At 54.9% G+C, this 19,075-nt stretch overlaps 2 protein-coding genes across 18 annotated transcripts in view; one reads left to right on the top strand and one right to left on the bottom strand.

Moving 5' to 3' along the window:
• The window catches only part of ANKRD24 (ankyrin repeat domain 24), a 40,727-nt gene extending 32,435 nt beyond the window's left edge, over positions 1-8,292 (bottom strand). For 4 of the 12 annotated variants that reach the window (XM_034946746.4, XM_057300510.2, XM_057300509.2 and 1 more), the window contains exons 1-2: positions 8,139-8,291; positions 5,966-6,037 (exon numbers count right to left, since the gene is read on the bottom strand). In XM_034946746.4, coding sequence (XP_034802637.4) covers positions 5,966-6,001 — 36 coding nt within the window. In that variant the 5' untranslated portion in view covers positions 6,002-6,037; positions 8,139-8,291. Of the gene's footprint in view, positions 1-311; positions 380-5,965; positions 6,038-7,718; positions 7,803-8,138 lie in introns of those variants that run through there. The other 8 variants (XM_034946751.4, XM_057300513.2, XM_055102828.3 and 5 more) reach the window with 7 other exon arrangements.
• Positions 8,293-9,864: 1,572 nt separating this feature from the next.
• SIRT6 (sirtuin 6) lies at positions 9,865-18,376 on the top strand. 6 transcript variants are annotated; one of them, XM_003819271.3, is made up of 8 exons: positions 9,865-9,995; positions 11,569-11,696; positions 13,183-13,365; positions 15,351-15,410; positions 16,549-16,644; positions 16,726-16,806; positions 17,334-17,457; positions 17,539-18,376. In XM_003819271.3, the coding sequence occupies exons 1-8, from the start codon at positions 9,930-9,932 to the stop codon at positions 17,866-17,868; spliced, it is 1,068 nt and encodes a 355-aa protein (XP_003819319.3). In that variant the 5' UTR covers positions 9,865-9,929; the 3' UTR covers positions 17,869-18,376. The 6 variants fall into 6 exon arrangements, with proteins under 6 accessions (XP_003819319.3, XP_024782496.3, XP_008970873.3 ...); XM_024926727.3 differs by having other exon boundaries at positions 9,875-9,995; positions 17,374-17,457; XM_034946767.2 differs by having other exon boundaries at positions 9,875-9,995; positions 17,969-18,376.
• Positions 18,377-19,075: the final 699 nt, after the last annotated feature.

The raw sequence follows: 19,075 nt of genomic DNA, 5'->3' as shown, positions 1-19,075 counted from the left end.
ATACTTAAGTAAAAAATAAAAATATAAAAAGAAAAAAGACAGAAAGAGAAAGAGGACTTTCCAGGAAGCATTGATGTATGGAGTCTGTGACTTTCTAGAAACCCCAATCTTCCCACTTGGGAGATTTTCCTGAAACCTAAAATAAAGGCAGGAGGTCAGTGAAGCCCCAGGTGAACAGCTCCAGGTAACTCCCATTTTATGGATGGAAACACTGAGGCCCACAGACAGCCCAAGGGGGATCAGAGTAAGCAATGCCAACTGTTGGGACCCCAAAGAAAGAAACGGTGCTGGTTGGGCACGGTGGCTCTCACCTGTAATCCCAGCACTTTGGGAGGCCGAGGCGGATGGCTCATTGGAGGTCAGTAGTTTGAGACCAGCCTGGCCAACATGGCAAAACCCATCTCTATTAAAAATACAAAAAAAAAAAAAAATTAGCTAGACGTGGTGGTAGGCACCTGTAATCTCAGCTACTCGGGAGGCTGAGGCAGGAGAATCCCTTGAACCCGGGAGGCGGAGGTTGCAGTGAGCCAAGATCACACCACTGCACTCCAGCCTGGGCAACAGAGCAAGACTCTGTCTCAAAATAAATAAATAAATAGGCTGGGGATGGTGGTTCACGTCTGTAATCCCAGCACTTTGGGAGGCCGAGGCAGACGGATCATCTGAGGTCAGGAGTTCGAGACCAACCTGGCCAACATGATGAAACCCTGTCTCTACTAAAAACACAAAAATTAGCCAGGTGTGGTGGCGTGCGCCTGTAATCCCAGCTACTCGGGAGGCTGAGAGAGGATAATCTCTTGAACCTGGGAGGCGGAGCTTGCAGTGAGCCGAGATCATGCCATTGCACTCCAGCCTGGCAACACAGCGAGACTCTGTCCCAAAATAAATAAATAAATAAATAAATAAATAAATAAATAAATAAATAAAAATAAATAAAATAAAATAAAATAAAAGTAAATACATAAATAAGAAAAAGCCGGTGTTAGAGACCAGGAAAGGCACGGAGAGTGCCCTAAGGAGAGGAGGAGAGGGGTAGCAGTGGCTAGAAGACACGGAACACAAGGTCCCAGTGACAGGAGGGGGCCTGGCCCCTGCAGTCATGGGTGTTTGCTTTCTTCCCTCGGGGCTGCTGAACAAAAGCTGAACTTGACTCCGGCTGCCTGCTGCGAAACTGGAGAAGGGCAGGTGGAGGGATGGACGGCAAGGTGCTCTGGGAGGGGAGGATGGAGGCCCTGCAGCTTCCCAGCAACAGCCAGGCCTCCCATCTGCTGCAACAGTTCCAGCCCAGGCTATGGGCTAACCTCAGGCCCCTCCAGCTCCAGACACTCTCAGAGGCCCTCACACCAGTCTGAGGTTTTAACACCTATCCTGTCCCCATCTAATTTTGACTTTGTCCCGATCCCTCCCATTGCAAACATATCAAAACACACCCACATCCCGAATGAGGCATCTCTTTTTTAGCCGCCCACACTTCTTGAAAGATTGATTTAAATATTAAATATAACTATGCTTTGGAAATTAAGGAATCATATGGCTTGGTTTACCAGTGGCTACTACTTCTGAGGAATGCTTGGGGAAAAAAAGCATTCAGGAGTTGACCCCTGAAAAATATGGGTTTGAATGCCCAGGTCCACTTACACATGGATTTTTTGTTTGTTTTTTGAGACGGAGTCTCGCTCTGTCGCCCAGGCTGGGCAATCGTGCAATGGCGTGATCTCAGCTCACTGCAACTTCTGCCTCCTGGGTTCAAGAGATTCTCCTTCCTCAGCCTCCTGAGTAGCTGGGATTACAGGTGCCCACCACCATGCCCGGCTGCCTGGCTAATTTTTGCATTTTTAGTAGAGAGGGGGTTTCACCATGTTGGCCAGGCTGGTCTCGAACTCCTGACCTCAGGTGATCTGCCTGCCTCTGCCTCTCAAAGTGCTGGGATTACAGACATGAGCCACCATGCCGAGCCAGATTTTTTTTTTTTTTTTTTGAGATGGAGTCTCGCTCTGTTGCCCAGGCTGGAGTGCAGTGGCGCCATCTCGGCTCACTGCAAGCTCCACCTCCCAGGTTCATGCCTCAGCCTCCCGAGTAGCTGGGACTACAGGCGCCCGCCACCACTCCCGGCTGATTTTTTGTATTTTTAGTAGAGACGGGGTTTCACCGTGTTAACGAGGATGGCCTCGATCTCCTGACCTCGTGACCCACCCACCTCGGCCTTCCAAAGTGCTGGGATTACAGATGTGAGCCACCACGCCCTGCCTATACATGGATTTTTGACTGTGCAGGAGGGTGGGCTGTAATTGTTCAAGGGTCAACTATAATCGAGGAATTGATTCCACGTGGGAAGAAAAATTTTAGGATCACTCCACAGTGAATGAAGCTCACCCAATGCCACATTTTGTAGGCAGTTAATGGACCGTTTTTCACCTCTTTCTCTCCCGCTGTCTGTCTCCACCCATTCTCTTTTCAATCAATGCACTCCCCTCCCACCTCCAGGCCAATCATGTTCATAGTAACGCAGCCCTGGGGGAAGGCTTGCGTCTCACTTCCTAGCTGTGTGACCTTGAGCAGGTGTCTTAACCTCTCTGGGCTTCCCTCCCTCATCTATAAAATGAAGATAATAAAAGCTCCTGCCTCATAACATGGTGGTGAGGATTAAATGAGCTGACACCTGCAAAGCACATCTTATATTTTTTATAGTGCTCAAAAATCAACAAAAATGAAAATAAATAAGCCGGGCACAGTACTGCACATCTGTAGTCCCAGCTACTTGGGAGGCTGAGGCGGGAGGATCTCTTGAGCCCAGGAGCTTGAGACCAGCCTGGACAACATAGTGAGACCCCATCTCTTAAAAAAAAACACTTAGGGCCAGGCATGGTGGCTCACGCCTGTAATGGCAACCCTTTGAAAGGCCAAGGTGGGTGGATGACTTGAAGTCAGGAGTTTGAGACCAGCCTGGCCAACATGGTGAAACCCATCTCTACTAAAAATACAAAAAAAATTGCTGGGCGTGGTAGTGCGCGCCTGTAGTCCCACCTACTTGGGAGGCTGCGGCATAAGAAAAGAATAGCTTGAACCCAGGAAGTGGAGCTTGCAGTGAGCCAAGATCACAACACTGCACTCCAGCCTGAGCAACAGAGTGAGACTCCTTCAAAAAAAAAAAAAAAAAAGGAAGAAAGAAAAATTAAAAAAATAAAGTGAATCCAATGATATTAAATTAAAATGTTTTAAATAAAATAAAAATGAATAATGAAATGAATGGGAACATGATAATTAATAAATAGTTTAAAAACAAAATAAAATGGGCAGGGTGCAGTGGCTCACGCCTGTAATTCCAGCACTTTGGGAGGCTGAGGCGGGCAAACCACCTGAGGTCGGAAGCTCGAGACCAGCCTGACCAACATAGTGAAACCCTGTCTCTACTAAAAATACAAAATATTTAGCCAGCCATAGTGGCAGGCGCCTGTAGTCCCAGCTATTTGGAAGGCTGAGGCAGGAGAATTGCTTGAACCCAGGAGGCAGAGGTTGCAGTGAGCAGAGATCGTGTCACTGCATTCCAGCCTCAGCAACAGAGTGAGACTCTGTCTCAAAAATAAATCAAATCAAATCAAATCAAATGAGCCCAAACAACTGAAGGAAGCCACAGAGGGGGCATGACATCCCCAGAGTCACCCAGGACACCAGGAACAGAGGAAGGATTTGAACTCAGAGCCACCTGATTCTATCCCAGGCTTGGCTGGGCGCAGTGGCTCACGCCTGTAATCCCATCACTCTGGGTGGGAGTTAGGAGGATCGCTTGAGGCCAGGAGTTTAAGACCAGCCTGGGCAACACAGCTAGACTCCATCTGTACAAAAAATAAAAATTAGCCCAGCGTGGTGGTGCATGCCTATAGTCTCTGCACTTTGGGAGGCTGAAGCAGGAGGATCGTTTGAGCCCAGGAGTTGGAGGCTGCAGTCAGTTGAGATAGCACCACTGCACTCCAGCCTGGGTGACAGAAAGAGACTCTGTCTCAAAAAAAAAAAAAAAAAAAAAAAAAAAAAAAAAGGACCAAGCATGGTGGCTCATGCCTGTAATCCCAGCATTTTGGGAGGCCAAGGCGGGTGGATGACCTGAGGTCAGGAGTTCAAGACCGGCCTGGCCAACATGGTGAAGTCCTGCCTCTACTAAAAATACAAAATTAGCCGGGCATGGTGGTGCATGCCTGTAATCCCAGCTACTCGGGAGGCTGAGGCAAGAAAATTACTTGAACCTGGGAGGTGGAGGTTGCAGTGAGCCGAGATCAAGCCACCGCACTCCAGCCTGGGCGACAAGAGGGAAACTCCATCTCAAAAATAAAATAAAATAAACTAAAATAAAATAAAAAATGAAATCCAGGCTTGTTCCACAGGCCTCTCTTTTTGGCTTTTCAAAAATGGCTTTCAAAGATCCTGAGCTCCCACTCACTCGCACTCTCTGCTCCTGCCAAGAGAATCTGCCTGTTATGCCTGTGCATCAAGCAGACCTGGTCCAGCCTCCGAATCTTTACCCACACAGGTCCGTGCCCCACTCCTCACGTGCCTGCCTTCACTTCTCTAAATCCTCCCTATTCTTCCAGGCTCTGCTCTGGCGCCACCTCCTCCAGGCAGACTCCCTGATTTCTCCAGGCCACACCAGATGGGGATGTTGTATCCCACGATACGAAAACTAAAGGCTCCAAGTCAAGCTTGCCCACCCAGGCCAGGCACAAAGAGGTGCTCAGGAAGGCTGATTGCCTGTTCCTGGAGGTGAGCCCTCCCTTTCATCCTCCCCATCTGTGCTCTGAATTGGCCGCCACAGGGACTTCAGGGGGCTGAGAAGAAGTGGGGACGATGGAGGAAGAAGCATGTCTTTCTAGGAGTTCATAGCCAAAGACATGGATGCAAGAGAAGACAGCTGGATCTACCTCAGGGCCTTTGCACTGGCTGTTCCAGCCACTTGGAATGCAATTCCTGCAAACTCTCTCCCCCACTCCCCTTCCCTTTCTTTTTCTTTTTTTTTTTCTTTTTTGAGATGGAGTCTCACTCTGTTGCCCAGGCTGCAGTGCAATGGCACAATCTCAGCTCACTGCAACCTCCACCTCCCAGGTTCAAGCAATTCTCCTGCCTCAGCCTCCCAAGTAGCTGGGATTACAGGTGCCCGCCACCGTGCCCAGCTAATTTTTGTATTTTTAGTAGAGACAACGTTTCACCATGTTGGCCAGGCTCGTCTTGAACTCCTGACCTCAAGTGATCTGCCTGCCTTGGCCTCCCAAAATGCTGGGATTACAGGTGTGAGCCACCACGCCCAGCCCTCCCCTTCTCTTTCTAATCTTTGCTCTAATACCACCTCCTCTGGGAAGCCTTCCCTGGCCACCCTCTTTAAAACTGCAGCCACCTCCCCTGCCCTGAATGCTTCAATTCCCTTTTCCTGCTTTGTCTGTCTTTGCGACACAAAATACACATCGTCACTTATTTATCTTGTTTCGTGTTCATCTCCCGTACTCAGCGGTCGGCTCCACGAGGGCAAGGATTTTTGCCTGCCCTATTCCCTGGCTGATTCCCCTGTGCCCGGAACAGCGCCTGCTATATAAATATGTGCTGAGTACATACACACCAAAGCAAAAGATCAGGATCCTCGGGAAAGTGGGTCCTTGGAAAAGCAAGGGGTCACTGTGGCCGGGGAGAGTGGAGATTGGACGGGGAGGTGGTACTGGGGCCAAATTGTGAGGAATGAGGAGGGTCTGATTGGTGGCAATGCGGCGAGAAGGAATTCCATGGAGAGCGGACTAGGGCCTGGGCAAAGGCCTGGGCTGGAAAGCTTGTACGGGGAGCAGTGGGGAGGTCATGACGCTAGGGGGCAGCAGAGAGGAAAGGAGAAGAGGTGGGTACTGGAATGAAAGGGTGGATCTTCAGCCAAGCCCCAGGAGACAGAAGGCTGAAGTTGCAGGGGTGTATCGGGCATCTAGGGCCTCACACTCACCTCTGTCTTCTTAAATCGCGCCCTGAGAGTCTTCATAGTTGGTGCCCTGTGTTTCTCCTCTCCCCAGGCCACCTGAGGAGGGCAAGGGTGGGGGTAAGGTGAGGGACACCAGTCCTGGTGGGCGGCAGGGTCCGTTGCCTCGCCCTCCTCAAAATGACCACTTCCTCCTTCCTGACCAGTCCTGGCCCCTAGAGCAAGACACAGACCTGCTCTATCTCCTACCTGCTGTGTGTCCTTTGGCAGGTTACTTGCCCTCTCTGTTTTACTTCCCTCATCTATACAGTGACAGAAATGATCCTTTCTTGACCAACTCATGGTCAGTTTTCAGTATGGTCCCTACATAGAGCCTGGCCAAACATGAGGGGCTTGATAAATGCATCTCACTGGTATTTCCTGTTGTCCAAACAGATCAAGCCTTTTCTGGCCTCCTAACTTTTACCTGTGCAGTTATTTCTGCCTAGAATGGTTTCATTTTTCTTCTCTGAACTCCTACTCATCCTTCAAAGCCCAGTTCCAAAATCCCTTGCTCTTATCAGCTTTGCCTCTTGTTCCCAAGCAGAGATGTAACTCCCCAAATTGGGTTCCCGCCTACCCTGGCTGGGTCTCTTCCTCTGCCTCACCCCTGGCTCCATGGGCTGGAAGGGTCTGGGCTGATTCTGTCCTTTTCAACAGTCAGGGGCTCCCTGGGGACTGAAGCCAGGGCTGACGGCTCTCAGCACAGAGGCATGTTTGCTACATAGTCGGAGGGAACCTCCATGTGACAGCAATTCACCCATAGTGGGTGGAGGTCTGGGGCAATGGCTGCATGCATGTGTGTGACGTTGAGTGCAGGGCGTGTGCACACATGCACTTCTGTCCACCTGGGCCTGTTCTACGTTCCGCATGTGCAGGCACGGAGGTCAGGCAGGCCTATCTCGAGGGGGTGTGTTTTTTGAGGGGTGTGACTGTGAGGCCCTATGTGTGAAAGGGATTTCTGTGATGGAGAATCTGTATTTGCCTCTTACCAGGGAGTAGGGGTTGGGATGGCCTCTACCTGTCCACCTATCTACTCGCGAATTCTCCAAGCCACCCTTCCACGCATTTACCACCTATGAACTCACCTGGACATCCACCCTCCCACCTAAGCACTGTATAACCACCCACTGGCCACCACCCACAAACCCACCCACCCAATTCATGTTCTCATGGTTCTTCAACACCCTTTAATCAGATTTCACCCACACATCCATCCACCCACACATCCATCCACCCACCCAAACACCTACCAACTCCCACCATTCATCCATCCACTCATCCACCCATCCATCCACTTATCCATCCCTTCATCCATCCACCCAACCACCCATCCATCCATCCGCCCAAGCATCCATCCATCCACCCATCTGCCCACCCAATCACACACCCATCCACCCATCCACCCACCCACCCATCCACTCATCCATCCACTTATCCATCCCTCCATCCATCCACCCAACCACCAATCCATCCATCCACCCACCCATCCACCAGTGCATCCATCCACCCACCCACCAGTCCATCCATGGATCCATCCATCCATCCATCCATCCATCCATCCACTTATCCATCCCTCCATCCATTCGCCCAATCACCCACCCATTCATCCATCCACCCATCCATCCATACATCTACCCATTCAGCCATCTACCAAACCACCAATCCATCTATTCGCCCCCATCCATCCACCCACCCATCCATTCATTTACCCCTCCATCGGTGCCCACTCACTACCTACCCTTTTTTCTTCTACCTCTGACTGGAGGATTCAATCACACCCAAAGCAGGGGGTAATAAGACACCCAACAGAGGAGTTCACAGGCTGCTTGGGAGAAGACAATCCGTGGGCTTGGGGGAGGGAGAAACGCCTGCTAAATTTAGGGAGCTGCTTGCTGGAAGAGGTGATGGTAAATAAGAAGGGCCTGATGGCCGGGTGGGATGTTGAGCACCCGCCTTGGAGGAAGCTAGGCAGGGCACAGGCCAGCAAGTGGGAAGTGCGTGGGTGAACGAGTGCATGTGTGTGTCAGGGTACCTGGGTAGCTCCGCAGCCTGGCTGGGACTCAGCACGGCTTCTTTCTTCCACATACAAGGGCTCAGGGGCCTGGGGCCATAAGGGGATCCTCCATCCTGGGCCTCTCCCACCTCCTTCCTCCCCTACCTCCTGCAGCTCCAGTGCCCCGAGCTCCCGGCCACAGTGCCCACTGCCGGCTCCGGTTACCCACTCCCAGCTGGGCCACGAGCAGCTCCAGCCGCTCCACTCTGACACCTGATCGGCTCTGAGCAGGCGGCCGCCCCAGGGGGCCGGGGATGAGCCGAGGGAGGAGACAGGCTGGCAGCGGACTGCCTGTTGGCCAACTGGCTCTGGCGGGAAGACACCCACGATCTTCCCTATCATCACTGGACTGATTTCAGTTTCTGGAAGGAGCCATGCTCTTCCTCTCTTCTCAGCCTTTGCACTTGCTGTTCCCCCCACCAGGAACATTCTTTCTGTACTTCATGTCACCCCGACCGGCTCTACCTGACTCAGGCACTCTTCATTTATTTATTTATTTATTTATTTATTTATGAGACGGAGTTTCATGCTTGTCGCCCAGGCTGGAGTGCAATGGCGCGATCTCCGGCTCACCGCAATCTCCGCCTCCTGGGTTCAAGCAATTCTCCTGCCTCAGCCTCCCGAGCAGCTGCGATTACAGGCCACCACACCCAGCTAATTTTGTATTTTTAGTAGAGACGGGGTTTCTCCATGTTGGTCAGGGTGGTCTCGAACTCCCAATCTCAGGTGATCCACTCGCCTCGGCCTCCCAAAGTGCTGGGATTACAGGTGTGAACCACTGCACCCGGCTCACGCACTCTTTAGATCTTTGCTGCAACATCCCCTCCTCCAGGAAGCCCTCCCGGATGCCCCCAGCCTGGGTCAGGTGCCTCCTGTGAGCCCCCTCACTGCCCTGTGCCCTCTGCATCACCCATTGCACCCCAACCACACCATGTCACCATTACCTGGTCACATGTTTGTGTCCACCCCCAGCCACCAGGGCATAGATGGTACCACCTTTGCTCTCCAGTGTGCCCAGTACAAAGTAGGTACTCAACACATGATTCTTAAATGAGTCCTCCAAGCCACCAGCCCCATTGACCTTGAGCAGGACCTGTCCTGCAGAATGCAGAACCTCCAGTTGGATGATACTCAGATAACTTGGCCGGACGCAGTGGCTCACGCCTGTAATCCCAGCACTTTGGGAGGCCGAGGCGGGCGGATCACCTGAGGTCAGGAGTCCGGGACCAGCCTGACCAACATGGAGAAACCCCGTCTCTACTAAAAAATGCAAAAATTTGCTGGGTGTGGTGGCAGGCGCCTGTAATCCCAGCTACTCGGGAGGCTGAGGCAGGAGAATCGCTTGAACCCAAGAGGCGGAGGTTGCAGTGAACCGAGATTGCGCCACTGCACTCCAGCCTGGGCAACAGAGCGAGGCTCCGTCACACACACATACACACACACACACACACACACACACACACACACACAAATGAAATATTCAGATAACTCTGAGTGGCATTCAAAACCCTTAGGCTGGGGTCCCTGCTGTCCGGCTCTGTCCTTATGGAATTTACTAATCCGTAAAAGGGGTTGTGGGGACATGGATAGCCTGTGTCCCTCATTTTAGAGGTGACTGGAGAACTCTCACGTAGGCGGCCGCCCCAATTTCCCGCCCGGGTCATCGGGGAGCCCCTTCCCGAGCCCCGCAAACACCCGCATGCAAAGAGGCAGGCTTCCTTCTGACAGCCGTTAACATGTCGCCTGCGGCGTCAGCAAGAGGCGCATGCGCCTCGCCGTGGGAGGCCGGCTGCGCAGGACTGGAACGCGGTTCGTCCTTCTTCCCCGCCCCGCCCCGCTTCCGGCGGAAGCGGCCTCAACAAGGGAAACTTTATTGTTCCCGTGGGGCAGTCGAGGATGTCGGTGAATTACGCGGCGGGGCTGTCGCCGTACGCGGACAAGGGCAAGTGCGGCCTCCCGGAGGTGAGCGCGTCCGAGGGTCCCGAGCATCGCGCCCCAGGGCCGCGGGCTGGGAGCGGCCGGATGGCAGGGGGGCATTGTGGGAATATCAGGGGGCACTGAGGCTAGACAATGGGAGGGACTTCCCAGTGAGGAAGGGGCGGGAAGTGACGCCCCTGCGCGCCGGGGGACGCGAACACGCCCAACTCTGTGGTCACCCTGTCGGGGCTGATCGGGGAGAGAGGGGATGTAGTTCCAGGAGGAGGGGACGACAGGCGCAAAGGCAGGGAGGTGGGAATAAACACACCTGGAGAACGATTAGGCCTGGGAGGTTTCCACAGCCGGGCCAGGACGGGGTTCAAATGCCAGGCTGGGGAGTTGGCACTTTATCCTGAGGGTGATGGGGAAGGGTTTTGCCCTGGCGAGGGGCCTGGACAGAATGTGCCAGAAAGATCCCTCCAGCCACTCAGAGGGGAAGTGGAGAGATCCGCTGCCCCCTCCGCGCACTGTGGGACTTTGGGGAAGTCACTTCCCTTCTGGGTCTCCATCTCCAAACTTTCTGCAAACGAGGTGAAGATGGCCCCATTCCATAAGGCTGGCCCATGCATTCTGACTCATGCATTTAATGAGCGCCGATGGTGTGCGCCCGTCCAGAAGCCCCACTCTTCACTGCTGCTGTTAGTCACTTAATTTTATTATTATTATTATATTATTTTTGAGATGGAGTTTCTCTGTCGCCCAGGCTGGAGTGCAGTGGCGCGATCTCGGCTCACTGCAACCTCCGCCTCCTAGGTTCAAGCGATTCTCCTGCCTCAGCCTCCTGAGTAGAGTAGATGAGACTACAGGCGCCTGCCACCACGCCTGGCTAATTTTTGTATTTTTAGTAGAGGCGGGGTTTCACCATGTTGGCCAGTCTGCTCTTGAACTCTTGATCTCAAGTGATCCACCCACCTTGGTTTCCCAAAGTGCTGGGATTATAGGCGTGAGCCACCATACCCGGCCTGTTAGTCACTTTATTCCACCAACATTTATGGAGCACTTACTGTGGGTCAGGCACTTTCTAGGTACTAAGGCCACAGCCAGGAGCAACACAGATTAAAAACCCCTCCTTCTAGTAAGGAAAACTGACTAGGGGTTGCATGGAAACCAGTTGGCCAAGGGAGGCATCACTGTCACTGAAGTGACATCTAAGCCACAAGTTACAGGAGGTGAGGGAGGGAGCCATGTGGGTATCTGGGGGAAGAGCATTAAAGGGTGTGGCCCTGAGGTGGGACTGTGCCTGGTGTGATAGAGGAACAAGGAGGAGACCTGTGTGGCTGGAGCAGAGTGAGGCAGGGAGAGGGAGGAGAAGAGGGCAGGGAGGGGGCAAGGGAGGTAGTGCAGGGCCTGGTGGGCCGTGGGGAGGGCTAGGGCTTTGACAAGGCAGGTGGGAGGCATGGAAGGTTGTAGGCAGAGGAGGGGCATGAGGACAAGCTGCCTTTTCCAATCCATTTTCCTCCCTCAGGCAAGACAGGGACAGCTCAGTCTGTGGCTCGTGCGTGGCCTTGCCACTTGGGGGAACTGTTTTGACCCCTCCGTCTGCTCTCTCCCCCTACAGATCTTCGACCCCCCGGAGGAGCTGGAGCGGAAGGTGTGGGAACTGGCGAGGCTGGTCTGGCAGTCTTCCAATGTGGTGTTCCACACGGGTGCCGGCATCAGCACTGCCTCTGGCATTCCCGACTTCAGGTCTGTGATTGTGCAGGGGAAGTCGAGGCAAGGCCTACCAGGCTGCCAGAGGCTTCCCTGCGAGCCACACACATCTGGGAATGAGAACCCATCCATCTGCTTTCCTCCTGGATGTGTCCTGGGTACTCCCTTTAAGATGTGTCCCTTGGCTGGGCATGGTGGATCACAAGGTCAGGAATTCCAGACCAGCCTGGCCAATATGGTGAATCCCTGTCTCTACTAAAAATACAAAAATTAGCCAGTTGTGGTGGCACACATCTGTAGTCCCAGCTACTCGGGAGGCTGAGGCAGGAGAATTGCTTGAACCTGGGAGGTGGAGGCAGTGAGCCGAGACTGCACCACTGCACTCCAGCCTGGGCGACAGAGTGAGGCTCCGTCTAAAAACAAAACAAAAAGATGTGTCCCTTGTCACAACCAGCATTCCACTCACCTCATTGGCCAGAACACGGTCACCTGATCACACCTGGCTGCAAGGGTTGCTGGGAAATGTAGTCTTTCATATTTGCAAGCGTAGCCGGGCGTGGTGGCAGGCACCTGTAATCCCAGCTACTTGGAAGGCCGAGGTGGGAGAATCGTTTGAACCCGGGAGGCAGAGGTTGCAGTCAGCCAGGATCATGCCATTGTACTCCAGCCTGGGCAACAGAGCCAGACTCCATCTCAAAAAAAAAAAAAAAAAAAAAAAAGCCAAGGCGTGAATTTCTCCTCCTTCTCCTCTTCCATAACCTGCTGTGGCTCCCCATTGCCAGGCAGTGTAGAGTTCTGAATACCTTGTGCTGGAAGCTGAAGCCCTTCCTGCCCCAGCCCTGAATCACCTCTCCAACTTCAGCCCCTCCTGCTCCTGCTGCAGCCCCCAAAACACTTGCATTTTCTCCTAAACTCATGGGCTCTTCCCAGCACCCAGGCCTTTGTTTACCCCTTCTGTCTGATCTTCCCTCTCACCCTTCAAGAAACTGCTTAGGCTCCTCCAGGAAGCCCTTCCACGTGCCCCAGGGCCCCCACCTCCACGGGGCTTCCCCAGGCCCAGGTACCTCCTCTGGTCCAGGTTTGACTCTTGGGGCCAGAGGATCTGTGTCCACCTGTCTCCCCCAAGATCAAGGGCTTCTGGAGGGCAGGGCTTGGGTCCATGTGAGCATCGTCGGGCTCATTGCAGCAGCAGTGTTGGTTGAATAGAATAAGTCATTTTTGCCTTCGTGTGAATTCATCTGTCTCTTCTCTGCCTCTCCCTCTCTGTCTCTCTCCAATTCTGTCTCTGACTTGCTTTGTCTTTAACTCTTTATCTCTCTGTCTGTGTCTTGTTCTATCCCCCCTCCCTGTTCTTGCAACTCACCCTCTATTTCTGTTTCTGATTCCCTCTCTCTGTCTCCCTGTCTCTCTCTGTCTCCTGATTTTCTCTCTCCAACTTTCTCTCTATACCTCTCTGATTCTCCCCCTGTCTCTTTTTCTGTTCCCTTCTCCCCGTCCATCTCTCCTGGCCTGCCACCTTCAGGGGTCCCCACGGAGTCTGGACCATGGAGGAGCGAGGTCTGGCCCCCAAGTTCGACACCACCTTTGAGAGCGCGCGGCCCACGCAGACCCATATGGCGCTGGTGCAGCTGGAGCGCGTGGGCCTCCTCCGCTTCCTGGTCAGCCAGAACGTGGACGGGCTCCATGTGCGCTCAGGCTTCCCCAGGTAACACCCTGGCCCCGCCCCCACGAAAGCGCTTGGGGCCCCACAAACCGTGTTTGCATTTTTAGGGGGAGAGTCCCCTTTTCCTGGTTCTATAAGATTCTAGCCCTGAGTTCTCTGGATCTTTCTTGGCCCAGTGTGTGGAGATCTCTGAGTCCCGTGGCTCAGAGCTGTCCCCGCTGGGGCCAGAGGCAGAATTTCCCTCGAGATGGGGCTAAGGGGCAGAGAGCTGTCAGGGTCTGGAAGTTGCAGTTTGTTTTTTGTTGTCGTTGTTGTTGTTGTTGTTTTTGAGACCGAGTTTCGTTCTTGTTGCCCAGGCTGGAGTGCAATGGCGTGATCTCGGCTCAGCCTCCCGGGTTCAAGCGATTCTCCTGCCTCAGCCTCCCTAGTAGCTGGGATTACAGGCATGCGCCATCACGCCCAGCTAATTTTGTATTTTTAGTAGAGACGGGGTTTCTCCATGTTGGCCAGGCTGGTCTTGAACTCCTGACCTCAGGTGATCTGCCCGCCTCAGCCTCCCAAAGTGCTGGGGTTACAGGTGTGAGCCACCACGCCTGGCCTGTTGTGTTTTTAATATCCATCTTTATTAATCTGACACTAAACGTGTCTGACACTGAAGTGAACCTGTGCTCTGGGGCAGGCTGATTTCCTAATAGAAGTGTGGCCCTCCCCTTCCCCTCTTTGCCAGGTCTCACCCCTGGGGCAACCAATGACAGCCAGGTCAGTTGTTGAGACGAGGAGCTCGGCAGCCAGGGGTGAGGGGTGAGGAAGAGATTTTTCTCTGCTTATAAAAGCAAAGGAGGGGCCGGGCATGGTGGCTCACATCTGTAATCCCAGCACTTTGGGAGGCCGAGGCGGGCGGATCACGAGGTCAAGAGTTCGAGACCAGCCTGGCCAACATGTTGAAACCCCATCTCTACTAAGAATACAAAAATTAGCTGGGCGTGGTGGCGCATGCCTGTAATCCCAGCTACTCGGGAGGCTGAGTCAGGAGAATCGCTTGAACCCGGGAGGCAGAGGTTGCAGTGAGCCGAGATGGTGCCACTGCACTCCAGCTTGGGCGACAGAGCAAGACTCTGTCTTGAAAAAAAAAAAGCAAAGGAGGGTCAGATGTGGTGACTTATGCCTGGAATCTCAGCACTTTGGGAGGCCAAGGCAGGCGGATCACGAGGTCAGGAGATCGAGACCATCCCGGCCACATGGTAAAACCCCGTCTCTACTAAAAACAGAAAAATTAGGCTGGGCACAGTGGCTCACGCCTGTAATCCCGGCACTTTGGGAGGCCGAGGCGGGTGGATCACAAGCTCAGGAGATCGAGACCATCCTGGCTAACACGGTGAAACCCTGTCTCTACTAAAAATACAAAAAATTAGCCGGGCATGGTGGCGGGCGCCTGTAGTCCCAGCTACTCAGGAGGCTGAGGCAGGAGAATCACTTGAACCCCGGAGGCGGAGGTTGTGGTGAGCTGAGATTGTGCCATTGAGGTTGTGGTGAGCTGAGATTGCACCATTGCACTCCAACCTGGGCAACAAGAGCAAAACTCTGTCTCAAAATAAATAAATAAATAAAATAAAGCTGGGATTGGATCTCATGCTTCAGGGCCATTCAATGTCTCGGTTTCTTCCATTATAAACTGGGAATTCGAATTCCTGTGCTTATGACCTGGTGACATCAAGAGGTTCCCATATGCTCTCGGAGGGGGATGGGCATTTTGTGAGTGGAAAGGGCTTCCCGTTATCTAAGGTGGGTTCAGCCTTGGGGGTTAATGATTCCTTGGGCTCAGAGAGGTTGGGCCACTTGCCCAGAGATGCACAGCAGATGAATGGTGGAGCCAGGAGCTAGAAGAGCCAGAAAGAAGGAGTTGATCAATGTTGTGGGAGAGGAGTCCGGGAAGCCTTCCTGGAGGAGAGGGGCTTAGCACCAGCCCCAAAGCCTGGGCATCCAGGGAGCCTTTCCCACCATCAAGCCTCTTCCTTCTCTTCCCACAGGGACAAACTGGCAGAGCTTCACGGGAACATGTTTGTGGAAGAATGTGCCAAGTGTAAGACGTGAGTGCCACCTGGGTGCAGGGGTGGGGGCTCTGCCAGAGGGGGTTGGGGGTCGAATCCGATGTCCCAGAGACCCAGAGGGTATGGGGGGACTGGGGTGTGGCCCTCCTGGGGGGATCTGGGGGCATGTCTCCCTCTTGGGGGGATATAAGGAGTATGTCTCCCTCCTGGAGGGATTTGGGGGGCATATCTTCCTCCTGGAGGGATTTGAGGGGGCCGTGCCTCCCTCCTGTGGGGGGTACATCCGTGTCCTGGCACTGCTGTAGCAACCTGCCGCAGATGAGCAGCGTAGAACAATAGAAATTTGTGATCTCACAGTTCTGGGGACCAGAAGTCCAAAATCCAGGTGTCTGCAGGGCCATGCCCCTCTGCAACCCTGGGAGGATTTTTCCTGCCTTTTCCTGGCTGCTGGTGGCAGCCAGCCACCCTTGGTGGTCCTGGACCTACAGCCACAGGGGCCTTCTTATCTCTGTGTTTCTCCTTTTTTTTGAGACAGTCCCGCTCTGTCATCCAGGCTGGAGTACAGTGGGGCAATCTCGGCTCACTGCAACCTCCGCCTCCCGGGTTCAGGCAATTATTCTGCGTCAGCCTTCCGAGTAGCTGCAACTACAGGCGCCCACCACCACACCCGGCTAATATTTGTATTTTTAGTAGAGACGGGGTTTCACCATATTGGCCAGGCTGGTGTCGAACTCCTGACCTCATGATCTGCCCGCCTCAGCCTCCCAAAGTGCTGGGATGACAGGCGTGAGCCACCACGCCCGGCCCAGTATAACGATTAAAGTCAGGAAAAGTAAAGTGGACATCGCCTTCTCTAATCCCGAATCCAGACTCGGCCTGTCACCCCCATGCTCCAATTGTTCCTGTTTCTCCTGGTCCGGGATCCCATGCTGGGTCTTGTCTCTCGAGCCCCTTCGTCTGTCTGGGACAGTTTCCTGCTTTGTTTTCTGTGCTCCGGGCACCAAGCAGCATCCCAGCCCGTTATTCGTGGAAGGCTCCTCGTTCCATGTTGCTGGGTGCTAGTTCTGGTCACCTGTCCACCCCCCACCTCCCTGGGAGAACGTCGCCCTAGAAACAGTGCGAGAGTCACCCATGGGAGCTCACCTGGTCCCATCCTCCCCCTTCCTCCCTGACACAGGCAGTACGTCCGGGACACAGTCGTGGGCACCATGGGCCTGAAGGCCACGGGCCGGCTCTGCACCGTGGCTAAGGCAAGGGGGCTGCGAGCCTGCAGGTGAGCCACCCCCACCCAGGCCCTGGGCTCCAGGGGAGGCTGCGAGGCTCCTGCGGACTCTCCTCAGCTTCCTCATTGCAGGGGAGAGCTGAGGGACACCATCCTCGACTGGGAGGACTCCCTGCCCGACCGGGACCTGGCACTCGCCGATGAGGCCAGCAGGTCTGACCCCCCACCCCCAGGGAGCCCGTGGTAGGGCGGGGCGGGACGACAGCAGAAACACAGCCAGCTCCAGCACGGGACAGTGGCTGAGGCTCACAGGCAGTGAGGGGAGGCTTCCTGGAGCAGGTGGGCCAGGCCGGGGGCTGCACACGCGCACTCACACACACTCGTCACCTCGTGGCTCTGGGGGGTGCCGCACAAGGAAACCAAGGCTTCCGCCGGGTGTCTCCTCTATCCAGCGCTGCCCAGCCGGGAGGTGACCGAGCCAGGGTCCCACCCTAGGCGTCCAAGCTCTTACCGCACTGTGATACTCCCCGGAAGTGTCTAAGGGCCTGCCCAGATCAGTGACCCTGCCAACGGACCGCAGAGGAGGGCGGGGTGGGATCCCAAAGGCTGACTCGGAAGTGGGGCTGGCCTTGACCGCCCCGGTGAGCACAGATGGCCTAGGTGTGAACCGGCCCCCAGGGCTGGCTCAGGATGTTGGCAGGAGCAGGGCATCAGGCTCAGCCCACGCTCCCCGGCCCCAGGAATGCCGACCTGTCCATCACGCTGGGTACATCGCTGCAGATCCGGCCCAGCGGGAACCTGCCGCTGGCTACCAAGCGCCGGGGAGGCCGCCTGGTCATCGTCAACCTGCAGCCCACCAAGCACGTAGGTGTCTGAGCCTAACCCTGCCCAAGGCCACCATGCACCCTCTGCCCCCCACGCCTGACCCGTCCCGCCCCCCGGCAGGACCGCCATGCTGACCTCCGCATCCATGGCTACGTTGACGAGGTCATGACCCGGCTCATGAAGCACCTGGGGCTGGAGATCCCCGCCTGGGACGGCCCCCGTGTGCTGGAGAGGGCGCTGCCACCCCTGCCCCGCCCGCCCACCCCCAAGCTGGAGCCCAAGGAGGAATCTCCCACCCGGATCAACGGCTCTATCCCCGCCGGCCCCAAGCAGGAGCCCTGCGCCCAGCACAACGGCTCAGAGCCCGCCAGCCCCAAACGGGAGCGGCCCACCAGCCCTGCCCCCCACAGACCCCCCAAAAGGGTGAAGGCCGAGGCGGTCCCCAGCTGACCAGGGTGCTTGGGGAGGGTGGGGCTTTTTGTAGAAACTGTGGATTCTTTTTCTCTCGTGGTCTCACTTTGTTACTTGTTTCTGTCCCCGGGAGCCTCAGGGCTCTGAGAGCTGTGCTCCAGGCCAGGGGTTACACCTGCCCTCCGTGGTCCCTCCCTGGGCTCCAGGGGCCTCTGGTGCAGTTCCGGGAAGAAGCCACACCCCAGAGGTGACAGCTGAGCCCCTGCCACACCCCAGCCTCTGACTTGCTGTGTTGTCCGGAGGTGAGGCTGGGCCCTCCCTGGTCTCCAGCTTAAACAGGAGTGAACTCCCTCTGTCCCCAGGGCCTCCCTTCTGGGCCCCCTACAGCCCACCCTACCCCTCCTCCATGGGCCCTGCAGGAGGGGAGACCCACCTTGAAATGGGGGATCAGTAGAGGCTTGCACTGCCTTTGGGGCTGGAGGGAGACGTGGGTCCACCAGGCTTCTGGAAAAGTCCTCAATGCAATAAAAACAATTTCCTTCTTGCATCTCAGTGTGTTTACTTTATTTTATTGAGCCAGAGTCTCACTCTGTCACCAAGGCTGGAATGCAGTGGCGTGATCTCAGCTCACTGCAGCCTCTGCCTCCTAGGTTCAAGCAATTCTCCTGCCTCAGCCTCCAGAGTAGCTGGGATTATAGGTGTGTGCCACCACACCCAGCTAATTGTTTGCATTTTTTGTAGAGACGGGGGTCTCACTATGTGACCCAGGCTGGTCTCAAACTCCCGGGCTCAAGCAGTCGGGCCACCTCGGCCTCCCAAAGTGCTGGACTTAACGGGCGTGAGCCACTGTGCCCAGTGAGTGTTTAAATTCCCTATTTGTGGCAAGTCCTCGCCCCCCTGGGTCAGGAGTTCGTGGTCCCCTCCTCCCTGGACCAGCTGCTTGGGCTCCGTTGCAATCCCTGCCCCTCAAGCCTGGGGGCCGAGGAACAAGGGCTCACCTCTCCCCCCACCCCCCCTCTGGGGGGATCAGGCCAGTTTTCTGATGATGAAGCCAATAAGGCAGCTGGCATTTTCTGAGCACTCAATTTGTAGTTACACACTTATGCACATGCTTTTTGTTGTTGTTTAGCATTTGCCCCCAGGCTATGAGCCCCCACCTGGGCTTTGGGCGCGATTTTGCGATGGCGCCCGGGCAGGCGCGCACAGCCCGCAGTGGGGGCGACCCCACAGAAGAGCGCAGGAGCAG

This window comes from Pan paniscus, chromosome 20 (genome assembly GCF_029289425.2).
Source record: "Pan paniscus chromosome 20, NHGRI_mPanPan1-v2.0_pri, whole genome shotgun sequence".
Classification (NCBI taxonomy): domain Eukaryota; kingdom Metazoa; phylum Chordata; class Mammalia; order Primates; family Hominidae; genus Pan; species Pan paniscus.
Note: the sequence above shows the minus strand (reverse complement) of the source record. Positions and strands in the feature narration are given on the sequence as shown.